Consider the following 12499-nt stretch of genomic DNA (forward strand, 5'->3'; position numbering starts at 1 on the left):
GGTTTAGGGTCAGCCTGGACACAGAACAACCCAACCCACCTGGCCTGAGCCCTGTCCTCGGGGCACCATCACCAAGTGGTCAGCTCCCTGCAGTGAAAGCCCAGCCCAGTGAAAGGAGCCAGAAGTCATTAGGGCTGCAGCTAAGGAAGCCTAGAGTTGAGTGGTGCTGGCCATGGGTTAGAGAAGACCTGAGTCTCTAAGACTAAGCTTTCAGAACCTGTTCCCCCTATTCTTGACCAAAATACAGAGATGGAGGTCAGATGGTTGGAAGCCCCAGGAATGAGACACGTCTGAGGGTGGAGTGGGGCATTATTTCTGCTTCAGTCAGGTTGACTTTGCTCTAAGCTGTGTCACCTCAGATGTCCATGCCAACCTCTATGATTAGTTCTAGAACACCATGAGGATGAGATGAGGCTTTCCTGGATACCATGGGAATCCAGGGGGTCCTCAGTGTAATTCGAATGTCCCTCTTCTGGGTTCATGTTGCAGTGTGGCCTTGTTCACTTTCCCCTGCAGGATCCCAGTGTGTTGGCAAACTCCACATCAGTTTCAGAGAGGATGCCAGGAAGACTGAGCATGAGCTATTCGTTGTGCTCACCAGGGGTGGAATCAGGCCTCTGACACTTCCTGGCTGGAGGGTCGTAGAGTGGTCTCGTTTCTGAGCCTCAGTACTGTTGTTAGTGGAATGGGGTTCATAATACATAGCTCATAGGATGCTGGGAAGAGTTAATTAGAGATTTCCAGAGCCAAAGCGAGACCCTGGCACATGGTAGGTATTCATCAAAAGTTCCCTGCTTATCCCCAAGGCCAGTGTTCCTTACGTTTCTCCACCTCCCCAAAAGGCCCACTACTTACCTATCTCTGCCTATCAAAATCCTAGTCATCATGAAAGGAGAAATGCCACCTCCTCCAGGAAGCCTTCCCTGAGCACTCCAGCCAACGCTCCTCTCTCCCTCCTCTGAAATCTTAGCATCCTATCAGCACCAGTGTTATGACAGTTACTAAGAACTGCTTTGTATTATAAATATTGGCAATCAAATACTTTAAGCTTATTATGGAAAAATTCAAATGTATATTAAAAGAGAGAGATGAATATAGTGGACCCTCATGTACCCATCACCCAGATCCAACAACGATCAATACATGGCCAGCCTTGTTTCATCTCTACCCCGGCCCCTCGCCCCTCCTGCCAGCTTATTTTTTTCCTAAACAAATCTGAGACATCCTATCATTTCATTTGTAAATAATTCAGCTTGTCTCTCTAAAAGATAAGGATTTTTTAAAAAAAACAAACCACAATACCATTATTGGTTATAAAATCCTAACGCCTTAAATATGATGTATGATATGATCCTAAGTATAGAGGCACCAGGAACCATAGTTTCTTCTTTCTATCTATCCCCCCCAAGCACCACTCAGCCTTCCAGAAAAGTCTTCTGTATTCAGAAAAAGAAATAAAGCACATCAGCATTTTTTACGTAAAGTTTCTAATCTCCTGACCCATTCCCCCCGCCTCTCATTGCCAAGAAAGCATAACTAGAGGTTTCCAGGAAAGAGGGCCTTACCAGATAAAATCCCTGCAGTGGGAACAGTAGGTGGGCTGCCGAAGGTAGGTAGCCATGAACTTGTGGCCGTTGACCTGGTGGACCCTGCGCCTGACAGCCCCCTGCCGCTTCCTGGGCCGCATGCGCTCCCGGAACACGCGTTCTTCATTGTCTTTGGGGGCTGGGGAAGGATAAGAGCACAGGAGAAAACACAGTCTGGATTAGCGTCCTTTGAAATAACCTCCTGCAGGAGAGCTACTCCAGCCTCGGGGATATGGAGGTAGAAGGGGGCGTGGGCGCAGCCTCCACTGGTAGAGGGACTCAGGGGTCTGAGGAGCCTCACCGCTCAGCTCCAGCGAGCAAGCACCACGTGATGGGAAGGCTCAGACTGTGCCCTTTGCCATGACAGCTGCACTCAGCATCCATCCCAACCCCAGTCCTGCTCCGGGTCTGGCCGCTCCACTCCTCCCCACACCAGCTACATGTTGCAAGGGTGCAGGGTCAGAAGGCTCAGCGTTCAAATCTCCCTGACACTTCTGAGTAGCGTGACCTTGGACTGCTGGTGTTCCTGGCCCAGAGCCTGGGCGGGCATTGTCCTCTGTCAATGGGGATAACACAAAGGGGCGTGGCCTGGAGTCAGTGGTGTGACTTCCCTCCACCCCCAGCTGCCTAATAAACCTGATTTTTCTTCCTTCTCCCTCTTACCTAGACTAGGACAATAAAGAGCCTTTCCCCAAAGGTTAAAAGGAGAGGGAAATAAAACACTGTGAAAGCAGACAGTTTCCAGAAGGCTCAAGAACCACCACCATGGGCTTGAAGACCCTACTGGAGACAAAAAGAGCTTCCTCATTTCTTCCTTCCCTCCCCTTGGAAGCCTGTCCCAAACCTAAGGACACCCTGCAAAGGGACAACAAAAATAATAATAAAGATTGTTATGGACCGAATGTTTGTGCCACCCCTGCCCTCCCCTCCCCATTCATATGTTAAAGCCCTGAACCCCAGTGCGATAGCATTTGCAGGGGGTGCCTTTGGGGGTCAATTAGGTTTAGATGCAGGCATGAGGGTGGGGCCCCCATGATGGGATTAATACTATTATAAGAAAAGGAAAAGTGGGACTTCCCTGGTGGTCCGGTGGGTAATACTGCATGCTCCCAATGCAGGGGTCCCCGTTCGATCCCTGGTCAGGGAACTAGATCCTGCATGTATGCCACAACTAAGAGTCCGCATGCCGCAACTAAGAGTCCACATGCCTCAACTAAGACCCGGCGCAGCCAAAATAAATAATAAATAAATAAATAAACAAATAAATATTTAAAAAGGAAAAGACCTGAGCTGGCTCACTCTGTGCCATGTGAGGACACAGTGAGAAGGTGGCTGTCAACCAGCCAGGAAGAGAGTCCTCACCAGAACCCAACCATGCTGGCATCTTGATCTCGGACGTCCCGCCTCCAGAACTGTGAGAAATAAGTATCTGGTATCTAAGCCTCCCAGTCTATGGTATTTTGTTGCGGCAGTCTGAGGAGACTAAGACAGTGATGATAATGGCTAATGTTTGTCGAGGGCTTACACTCTGGCAGGTACTATGCTAAATGCATGACATGTGTCATCACAACAACCCCACCTGAGGGGTACTGCTATTACCCCCCTTTTGCAGGTGTGCAAGCTGAGGAATGAAGAGTTCAAGTAGCCTGTTTCTGTTAATACAGCTGTCTAGTGGTGGAGCCCAGATTCTAACCCAGAGAGGGAGACGTCAAGGTTCCACCGGCCACATGCTGCTCTGAGGGACAGCCCACTCTCCCTACAGTAAGTCCCCAGAGCGCTCACGGGGTGGCTCTCGCTAAGGAAGAGCTGAGCTGCCTGTGGCTTTCCCGAGGGCAGGGGATACAGGCTATGGGTCTCCTACCAAGCTCCTGTCACTCTCAAGTATGCCCTGGAAGGTCACCTGCATGGCGCAACTGAAAATGCACGAGGAAGGTTCCGTGCCCCCCAAATCCTCCCTGCACCAGCCAGTGCCCGACACTCCAGCATAACAGTGTCAGTCCTCAGGGGAACGAGCTTTGCTCCTCCTGGCCTCTTTGACAATAAGGTTCCCTGCAGCGGAGGTCATGTGTGTGAGCCAAACATCTGTTTAATCCAAGGGCATCTTGTCAATCCAGAGAGGGTAGGGGTGGAGAGAAAATCAAACTGAAGGAGGAAAAAGGCAAGAACGACGGGGAACAAATGCCTAGCGTGTGCTTTTAGAGGGAAGCAGCCTGCAAGCAAACAGGCAGGGCCGTTGACTGGAGGCTGCCCTCTGCGCTCCCAGGCTGCATCGTCAGCACTGCCCCCGATGACCCAGACGGGGGTCTGCCTGTGGGCCTCCTGCTTCATAGCCCCCACCCTGCCTGGGTTTCCTTTTTAACCGGTGCTTATTGTTTCAAACAGTCTCTGACACCGACTACCTCTGGGTATAGAAAGCCCACTACCTCCTACTTGGCCACAACCTAGGGGGTGAGACCCAGCCGAGCAAATTCTCACAGGAAGATCCCAGTTCTAACTAGAGACATCTACACACACACACGCACACACACACACACACGTGCAAAAATGTGACAATCATCACTGAACTGTACAATTAGAGGTGACTTTCATTTCTGCTTCACACTTTTCGGTATATTTAGACTATTCTATTTTTTATAAGCTGGAAAAAATGTGGTATTTAAAAAAAAAAAAACAAATCTTTTCAATAGCCCTTACTTGCTACAAACCTGATCTACAAAAATCCAAACCCCAAAACTCAGCCCTGGGCAGCTCAGGCCAGGGGATGTGGATTCTCTTTGTACAAGGCACCCTTCAAATTCTTTCAAAGAAGGATTCACCACGGAATATATGTCAACAGTAAGCCCTAATGTGTTTAAGATGCAATTTGATTTATGAATCTCTCAGATTTGCGAGTCATTTTGGTCCTCGAAATTGTGTTTTCAGTTAAAACGGTGATGAGTTCAATCTAGTCTTCTCAAGGGAGCACTGCTATAACGGGGGCTATAGAGCTCCCTGACGGCCTTATTTCTCAACCTTTTAGAGAAATGACCACAGCAACCAAACTGAACATTCTAAACTGTGTTTACACTGATTTAATAGATAAATGCAGCAACCAATTAATTTAATTCCATTTACTTTTGAAGACCTCTTGGTGGGGTGCACTGACGCCGGAGGAGAAGCTGCTTCAAGCCTGCAGAGGGTGGGGGCTGAGGGATGGGAGGGTCTTGGGCGCAGGGTAGATAGAGAGCCAAGGACAGCTCCTGCTAAGGTGGGGTCTCTCTGATCTAACTTCCCCAAAGGGTTCCGTTACCCTGCCCCAAAGCATATGAGCCCTGCCTTTTGAAAGTCAGATTCTGCATCCAAGATGTGGGGAGACAAAAGGCTACAGGAGAGGAAGAACACAGGTAAACTTCATGCTCCAAGGAGGCCTGCACACAAAGCTTCAGGAGAAAGGGGGTGGGGCCCCTGGCTGATGAAAACGCCCCCATTCCACACACCTCTGCACAGGGGGGCCGTGAGGTTCCGCAGCCCCAGAGAACCTCCCTGCTGGGCCTGGAGTCACTGCTAGCAATGGATCCCTTCAGCATTTCCCACTGATGTGAAGGGTCGCTGTTAAAATGCAGCTTCCACGGGGAAGGGAGTAACGCACTGTGTGTGTGCGCAGGCACACTCACGCATGGGTAGGAAAGAGTGCACGGTGCGGGGGTAAAAGATTTATAAATACATATATATATGTGTGTGTATAATACCAATTAACATATATATCAAATACATCATGCATAATTTATATACTATATACTTACATATAATATAGCATAATATATTAATATATGTATGCCATTAACATAATATCATTATGATATATTATATTATGACATGATTATAATTATATTAATTACAATATATTATTGTATAATATGAAATACATGACAGATGCATAGTTTTGCCAAACCATTTGAAGCAACACTTCACCCCTAAATACATCAGCCTTTATCTCCTAAGAACAAGGACATTCTCCTACATAATCACAGTATCAAAGTCAAGAAATTTAACATTGACATAACTATCCAATGTACAGTTCATATTCAAATCTCCCTGATTGTCCCCAAAATGTCCTTTATCGTTGCTGTTGTTTTCAAAAGTTTAATCCAAGAGCTAATTAGAGTTCATGCATGGCATTTGTTGCCATGTCTCTTTAATCTCCTAATCTAGAACAATTTTCTTGACATTTTTCTTTTATGATACATTTATGAAAAATATAGGATATTGTCTTATGGAACATTCTACAACTTGGATTTGTTTGTTCCCTTTTGATTAGTTTCCAATTCAATGGCAAGCATACCATAGAGATCTACGTATCAACAAATCCAAACACATTCATCAAGGGGCTTCCCTGGTGGCACAGTGATTAAGAATCCGCCTGCCAACGCGGGGGACACGGGTTTGATTCCTGGTCTGGGAAGGTCCCACATGCTGCGGAGCAACTAAGCCCATGCACCACAACTACTGAGCCTGCGCTTGAGAGCCTGCGAGCCACAACTACTGAAGCCCACGTGCCTAGAGCCCGTGCTCCACAATAAGAGAAGCCACCGCAAGAAGCCTGTGCACAGCAACGAAGAGTAGCCCCCGCTCACCATAACTAGAGAAAGCCTGCGCGCAGCAACAAAGACCCAACGCAGCCAAAAATAAATAAATAGAAAAAAAAATGTATTAAAAAACACAAGAAAACAAATATATTCATCAAGATCTTTATCTATAGATAAATGTGTAAATGACATGAACATAAAATTTATAGGAGGAGAAATATAAAATATTCACTCTTACTAGGAATTCTTAAAATGCAAAGCAGAGCAGTCTTGACATACCACTGACATACCGTTTAATGCCTAATAAAGAAACAAATTTGTTTTAAAATGGTATTATCAGCTATTTGGAAGGCTGCTGTGAAACTGATTTATTCATTCACTGCTAGAGGCAATGTCACATAATATTTTCAGAAGCAATATTACAGTACATAGCAAACATCACAAACAGATTCATAACCTCTGATTAAGCTTTAATTCCTAAGGAATTGCCAAGTCAATAATTAAACAGAAACTAAAAGCTATACACTTATAACTTATCGATGTTCCCCATGGCATGTCTAATCGGCCATCAAATAGAAATAACTTGATTGTCTCACATTAGGAGAATGGTCTAATGAATTATATTACATCTATGGCAATTTAAAAATGGTAGGGAAAGACTATGTAGGAACGTGGGGAAACAGAAGGCACAGAAACACAGCCCTACGTAAAACACATTTGCAGGTTGAAGGTAACATGAAAGTAAGAATTATGTTACATTAGGATGATGGGAGTATGTATTTGTATATTTGAAAAAATGTGCTCTAATGCTCTTTAATGACTTTTAAAAGCAGTTCTTTCTGCCTAAAGCATTAGGTAATGGAAGGGTCCCTCGCGTTGCAGGAGTGGGGGGCTGCATGGCATGAATGAGGAGGAAAGGGCACCAGATGTTGGCATGGAGATCAGGAGAGACAATATACATTTTATTGGCTTCCCCAATTGCCTGTGGTTCTGAACTGCGTGAAGAGTCACCCCACCTGCCCCTACATCTGCGACTTGCTCTGAAGGATGCTCTTTGCCATCACTGGATGCACTCGGCCACACCCACCTGGGGCAACGTTTCATTTGCCACAGCCCACGAGGCAAAACCAATGCTGGCTTTCCTCCCAGATGGCCCTTCCTGCCCTACACAGATCCTTTGTTTTATGGCTGCATCTACCACACAGTAGAAGGGGTGACTCAAGTGAGGGAAAGGCCAACGCAAAGTTGGATAACTCTCGTGAAACTTTCTGTGGAAATGAAGATCTTGGCCGGTCAGATACAGTGACAAGAATTCACAAAGGCATAAAGCTAAGGAGACACCCTATGAAGCAGCTGTGAGATCCTCAGCAATTCCAATCTCTAACAACATTCCAGGAATGTTTTCTGCTTGGTTTGATTTGCCTATAAGCTCAGTCTCCTAGGGGCTTCTACACCAATAGGTACCTTACAGCCCCAGTGCTCAAAAGAATCTATGACAGGCTGCAGGCAAGTGGCAGGAGAAGCACAAAGAACCCACACCTCGCAGTTATTGTTCTGTTGATCAGTCTCAGCCGGCCCCTTTTCCTTGGGCTGAGACTTCTCAGTCTAGACCAGAGGGACACTCAGAGACACAGGGAGAGGCAGCCCCTGGCACCAAACCCTATGCCACCTCTTCTGGCCAGTCTGATTACTGAAGGTCTCACTGCTTCGTCATCACCTCCCTCACCTCATCTCATGTCCTCCTGCACAAAAAGGGGGCTGAGCTGACCGGACTGAACACAGTCCCCCACACAAGGTCATGGGCACCCTTAACCTCAGTGCTCTGGGAATGCCTTTCAGTTAAAGAATATCTAGCAGGGAATTTCTAATAGGCTAACGCTGACGAACTCCCAGATGCCAGAACTTCCTCCCTGGGTATGTGTAACAAGGACTGCCAAACCCAAGGATCAAGCTTGCCCAAGACCCTTGAGCTGGGAGCCTGCACCAGTCAGAAGGACCAATATGCATGACCGGCCACCTCTGGGCACCAGTGTCATCCCTCACTGCAGGAAGGTCACCTACTCTTGATGTTCAGGGCACACAGGGTTCTTTTCCACAAGCAAGTACGTCATGGGTGGTCTTCATTATTTTTTCTGACCTCCCTCTTTTGACTTTCTCCTTCTACCAGTAGGGTTAAAATAGGTGCTGGGAGACTGGACAAATTTTGCCTTTGGCCCAGACTTGCTTTGTATCCTAGAACAAGTCATTTAACCTCTTTGGGCTTCTGTTTTCTTATCCATCAAGAAGAGCTAGAGCGAGGGCTCTGCCTGAACACCAAGCTGGCACATTCTCTCCCCCAGGTGCCAACACGGCACCTCCTTACTGAGAGGGAGTGAAACTGCCTCGCCCCCTGCCCAGCAAAACCTACCCCTGCTGGGGTCCGGCTGCCTCCAGATGGTCCACCCCTGCCGCTGTGAATAAAAGAGAGAGTCGTCATGGTCTTCCCCAACCCCATCCATCAGAGGCTCTGGAGAAGCAGACTCCATCTTCAGACTTGGAGAACTCTCGGGAAGGCTGGGCTGGGCAAGGAGCATTGACTCAGCTCTAGGACAAAAGCAGTAAGAAATGTGACTAGTTCGAAAAAGGCTGGGAATGTCCTCGGACGGCTCGTCTTGGAACCCAAGCAAAGAGTGAACACAGTCTTCAAGGCAGGTTATTTCACGACACAAAGAAAATAACTCAGCCATCCCGGTTTGTTTGTTTGTTTGTTTGTTTGTTTTTTGTGGTCTGCGGGCCTCTCACTGTTGTGGCCTCTCCCGTTGTGGAGCACAGGCTCCGGACGCGCAGGCTCAGCAGCCATGGCTCACGGGCCCAGCCGCTCCGCGGCATGTGGGATCTTCCCGGACGGGGGCACGAACCCGTGTCCCCTGCATCGGCAGGCGGACTCTCAACCACTGCAACACCAGGGAAGCCCCATCCCGGTATTTTTGTCTAAATAACTGTCAAATCTTGGATAATTCTGAAGCTGCATGTATGGGCATGTGCTAAGCACCATTCTAAGCGTCTTACATCTATGAGGTATTATTCTCTATACGAGGTACTGTTACACATCTATGAGGTACTATTACATATACATGAGGTATTATTACATATACACGAGGTACGAAAGCAACTTACACACACCCTCTAATATCTTGAGGTGGTATTCTTCTTGACTTACAAATGAAGAAACCAAGGCCCCAAGATGTTAATGACTGATTTGTTCAAGGTCACACAGCTAACGGTGAATGTCAGTTCAGGAATTCTCACCCTGGCCCATCCATTCACACCTCCCAAGGATGGCGGAATAGCCTAGATCCCTGGTACCCAACTGTGTGTATGGAAGCCTCTTCCCGGCTGCTGCCCACCCACCTCTCCGCACATTCATCCGGCTCTCATCTAGAGACTTAGAAAAGAAAGCTAAAGGGGACTGATTAATTCATAACACACCCACATGGTAAAATTTAATGCAGTGGATTCAAAAAGCAGATATGCTAAGTCCACCTAGAAACAATAAGTAGAAAAAGAAAACTAGGAAACATGTGTATAGAGTATATCTGAATAAAATAAGAAAGAGAAAAGGATAAATATCGTCAAAGAGCATAAGGAGAAATACACATTGAGACTTTCTGAAGGGTAAAAAAAACTGTACATCCTAAAAAATGTTTATTATGTGGATACTGGCTGGAAGGCAGGGCTCTGAGCACAGACTCCTGGCCACAATGGAAGGGCCATAGGCACTCTCTAAATTATTCTTCTCAAATACTTTGGATTTGGTCCTTAGTAGATGAGCCTCCACTAACAAAGCAAGGAATTACCATCACAGTCCAGACAACGGTGATTATGACTGGGGTGTGGGAAGGAGCTCCTGACTGAGACTAAATGGAATTTTTCCCACTCAGTCTCTGAAGAGTTTACTTAATTTTCCCTCTCAGTAAATCTCTGGTTTAACTTTATGGACTTACTGTTAAAAATGCAAGATCACGGAAACAAAACTAAACAAAATTAGGTACTGAAAATCAAAGGAGCAGTGCCTTTTCATTTTATTTTCCATGAGGAAGATGGATTACAATATTTTCAAGTTGAAATAAATGCTACATTACAGTGAGTTTTAATGATTAAGTAAATATTTATGTGGTGCCGAAGACGATGTTCTACATGTTGTACTCACACAATAAAGAAAATTTCTGTTCAAAACAGGAAAGAGGAAACAGCAATTAATTCCGCGAGAGAGATTAGTCTGTGCTATCTATGCCTTTCCAAAGAGCCACACAATGTGAAGCAGAAATGCCTAGGAGGAGAGGCTTGGAATTGTCTGCATGTGCTATTCTGTGTGGAATCTAATCAGAAGAGCACTGGTGGCATTTCAAGATTAGCATCTCAAATTTAATGTAAACCATTTTCTCCTTTCTCATCTTTACTTTCTGAATGACCTGTTTTGTGTTCATGGCAGGGCGTATGCTCTGTCCACTTATTTAAAATAAAGCTTAAGCTAGTTTGTGCTTTGCTGGGGGAAAAAAAAAACGTGAAAAATCTGGACGCTTGACAGGGTAGGGAGAGTAGTGCTACGGTAAACTAAGGTCAAACCCAGCGGTGGCGGGACAATGGGATGGTCACTGAGGGAGAGCACACCAGGGAGAAAGGGGGCGGGCAGCCCCCCAATCCCACCACCCAGGCTCTGATGCAGAGCACATGGGGACATGGAGAACCGCTGGAGAACAGTGATCGTCCTTAAGCAAGCAGGAAGTCTCCTTGCCTCCTGCCTGTCTGCATTTATTCATTCCCTCCCTTCCTCCCTCCTCCATCCATTCAAAATTACACACTGCAGTCACACTGGAACTACTACATGCTTCTGGTACCCAGGAAAAGTCATTACTTGCCAGGAGAAAAACCGCAGAGCAAAACCCCTCCAGGCAGACTTGCTAAATGCTCAAAGAGCCTTCTCATCCAGGGAAATCAGCCAAGGGCGGGGCCAGAGTCCTCACTGGTGCCAGCGATGGTCCTATGATTCATATCACAGGAAACTTAGCTGCTGCTGAATTCCTGGGCACCTGAGCCCTGTGGAGCTCATGTCCATGAGGTCATGTCTGTGGTTCATGTTTCTAAAATGCTCTATTAAAAAATGCCTGTGGGAAAGCAGTAGCAGAAGTCTCAGCAGAGCATCTGTCCATCCCCAGGTGCTAGCTGGTGGTCACGGGCGGAGGGGTGGGGGGCGTCAATGCCAAGTGAAGGTTGACACCCCCCCTTTCAAACACATCACAAGCCTTTTAATGACAAGGTAGCCCAGCCAAAAAGGTTATGGGATCATTTACTGAAAAACCCACACCCATCAGTGTTGTTGCTATCAGCCGTTCGACATCAGTCAGCGGCAGGCAGGATTCGGAAAGGTTCAAGGACAGTGACCTAAAAATGACACCCTCTAATGCCCAAGTGGTCCCCTTACCTCGTCACCCCAGGCTCCAGAGACCTTCTCAAAGTTAACCGCCTGCACAATTTCCCAAAATGCCACAGTGAGCTCACTCTTTATTTCCCCCAAACTCCTCTGTTTGCTAAGGTAGTTCTGCACTGTCACTAATATTTCAAAGTTAAAATTAAAAAGAAAAACCATAGCCTTTCCCAGAGAGATCTGAAGTCCTGAGCAGGGTTCCCAGGAAGTTGGCCAGATGGGTATTTATCAGGCTAACTAGGAAAGAAGAATAGTTTCAGGGAATCAGGAGATAAAAACAAACAAACAAACAAAATAGGCAATGAAAGACCCGTAAGACAAAGGAGATGGAGAAAGAAGATTAAAAGAAGTAAAGATGATTATTAAGTCACAAAGTCCAGGCTGGTAATCGGCCAAGTGAACCCCACACCTTTCCAGAAAGCAGATGGATTTGTCTTAAGTCATACAATCTATTCTCCCCATCCCTTGGACCACGAAGTGAGCTCACCCTCCTTCCGTTGTCCCTCCAAGTAACCCAGGTCTAGCCAGTTTCCAGGGCAGGGTGTTGGGAGGATGGACTTTCCTTGGGAAGCTGAACATAGGTGAACAAGCCCCAGGTCCTTCTACAGATACAGTCATCATGGCCACAGTGCCCGTGGAACTTATATCTTCTCCCTTGGCTTCAAAAACCTGCTTAAACTTTTTCTGAAAAGTTTTATGTTCCATGGAGACTATGACCAGAATTCTGCATGTTGAGAGAGGGATAAGGAGGTCAAAAACAATAATGCTTTCAATAACTGAAAGCAAAGCAATCCAGAATCCGACCCTGTGCCCCTTCAAGGTGCACAGGCTCTAACTACACACACACACACACACACACACACACACACACACACACACACACA

At 46.6% G+C, this 12499-nt stretch overlaps 1 protein-coding gene across 2 annotated transcripts in view; it reads right to left on the minus strand.

Annotated features, from left to right (window-relative positions):
- The window catches only part of PRKCE (protein kinase C epsilon), a 511412-nt gene that overhangs the window by 192140 nt on the left and 306773 nt on the right, over positions 1 to 12499 (minus strand). For both annotated transcript variants that reach the window (XM_029231447.1, XM_029231445.1), the window contains exon 4: positions 1566 to 1725. In XM_029231447.1, the coding sequence (XP_029087280.1) occupies positions 1566 to 1725 (160 nt within the window). The remainder of the gene's footprint in view (positions 1 to 1565; positions 1726 to 12499) is intronic.

Source organism: Monodon monoceros, unplaced genomic scaffold, assembly GCF_005190385.1.
Source record: "Monodon monoceros isolate NGI ecotype Baffin Bay Population unplaced genomic scaffold, NGI_Narwhal_1 Super_Scaffold_19, whole genome shotgun sequence".
In the NCBI taxonomy this organism is placed as follows: Eukaryota; Metazoa; Chordata; class Mammalia; order Artiodactyla; family Monodontidae; genus Monodon; species Monodon monoceros.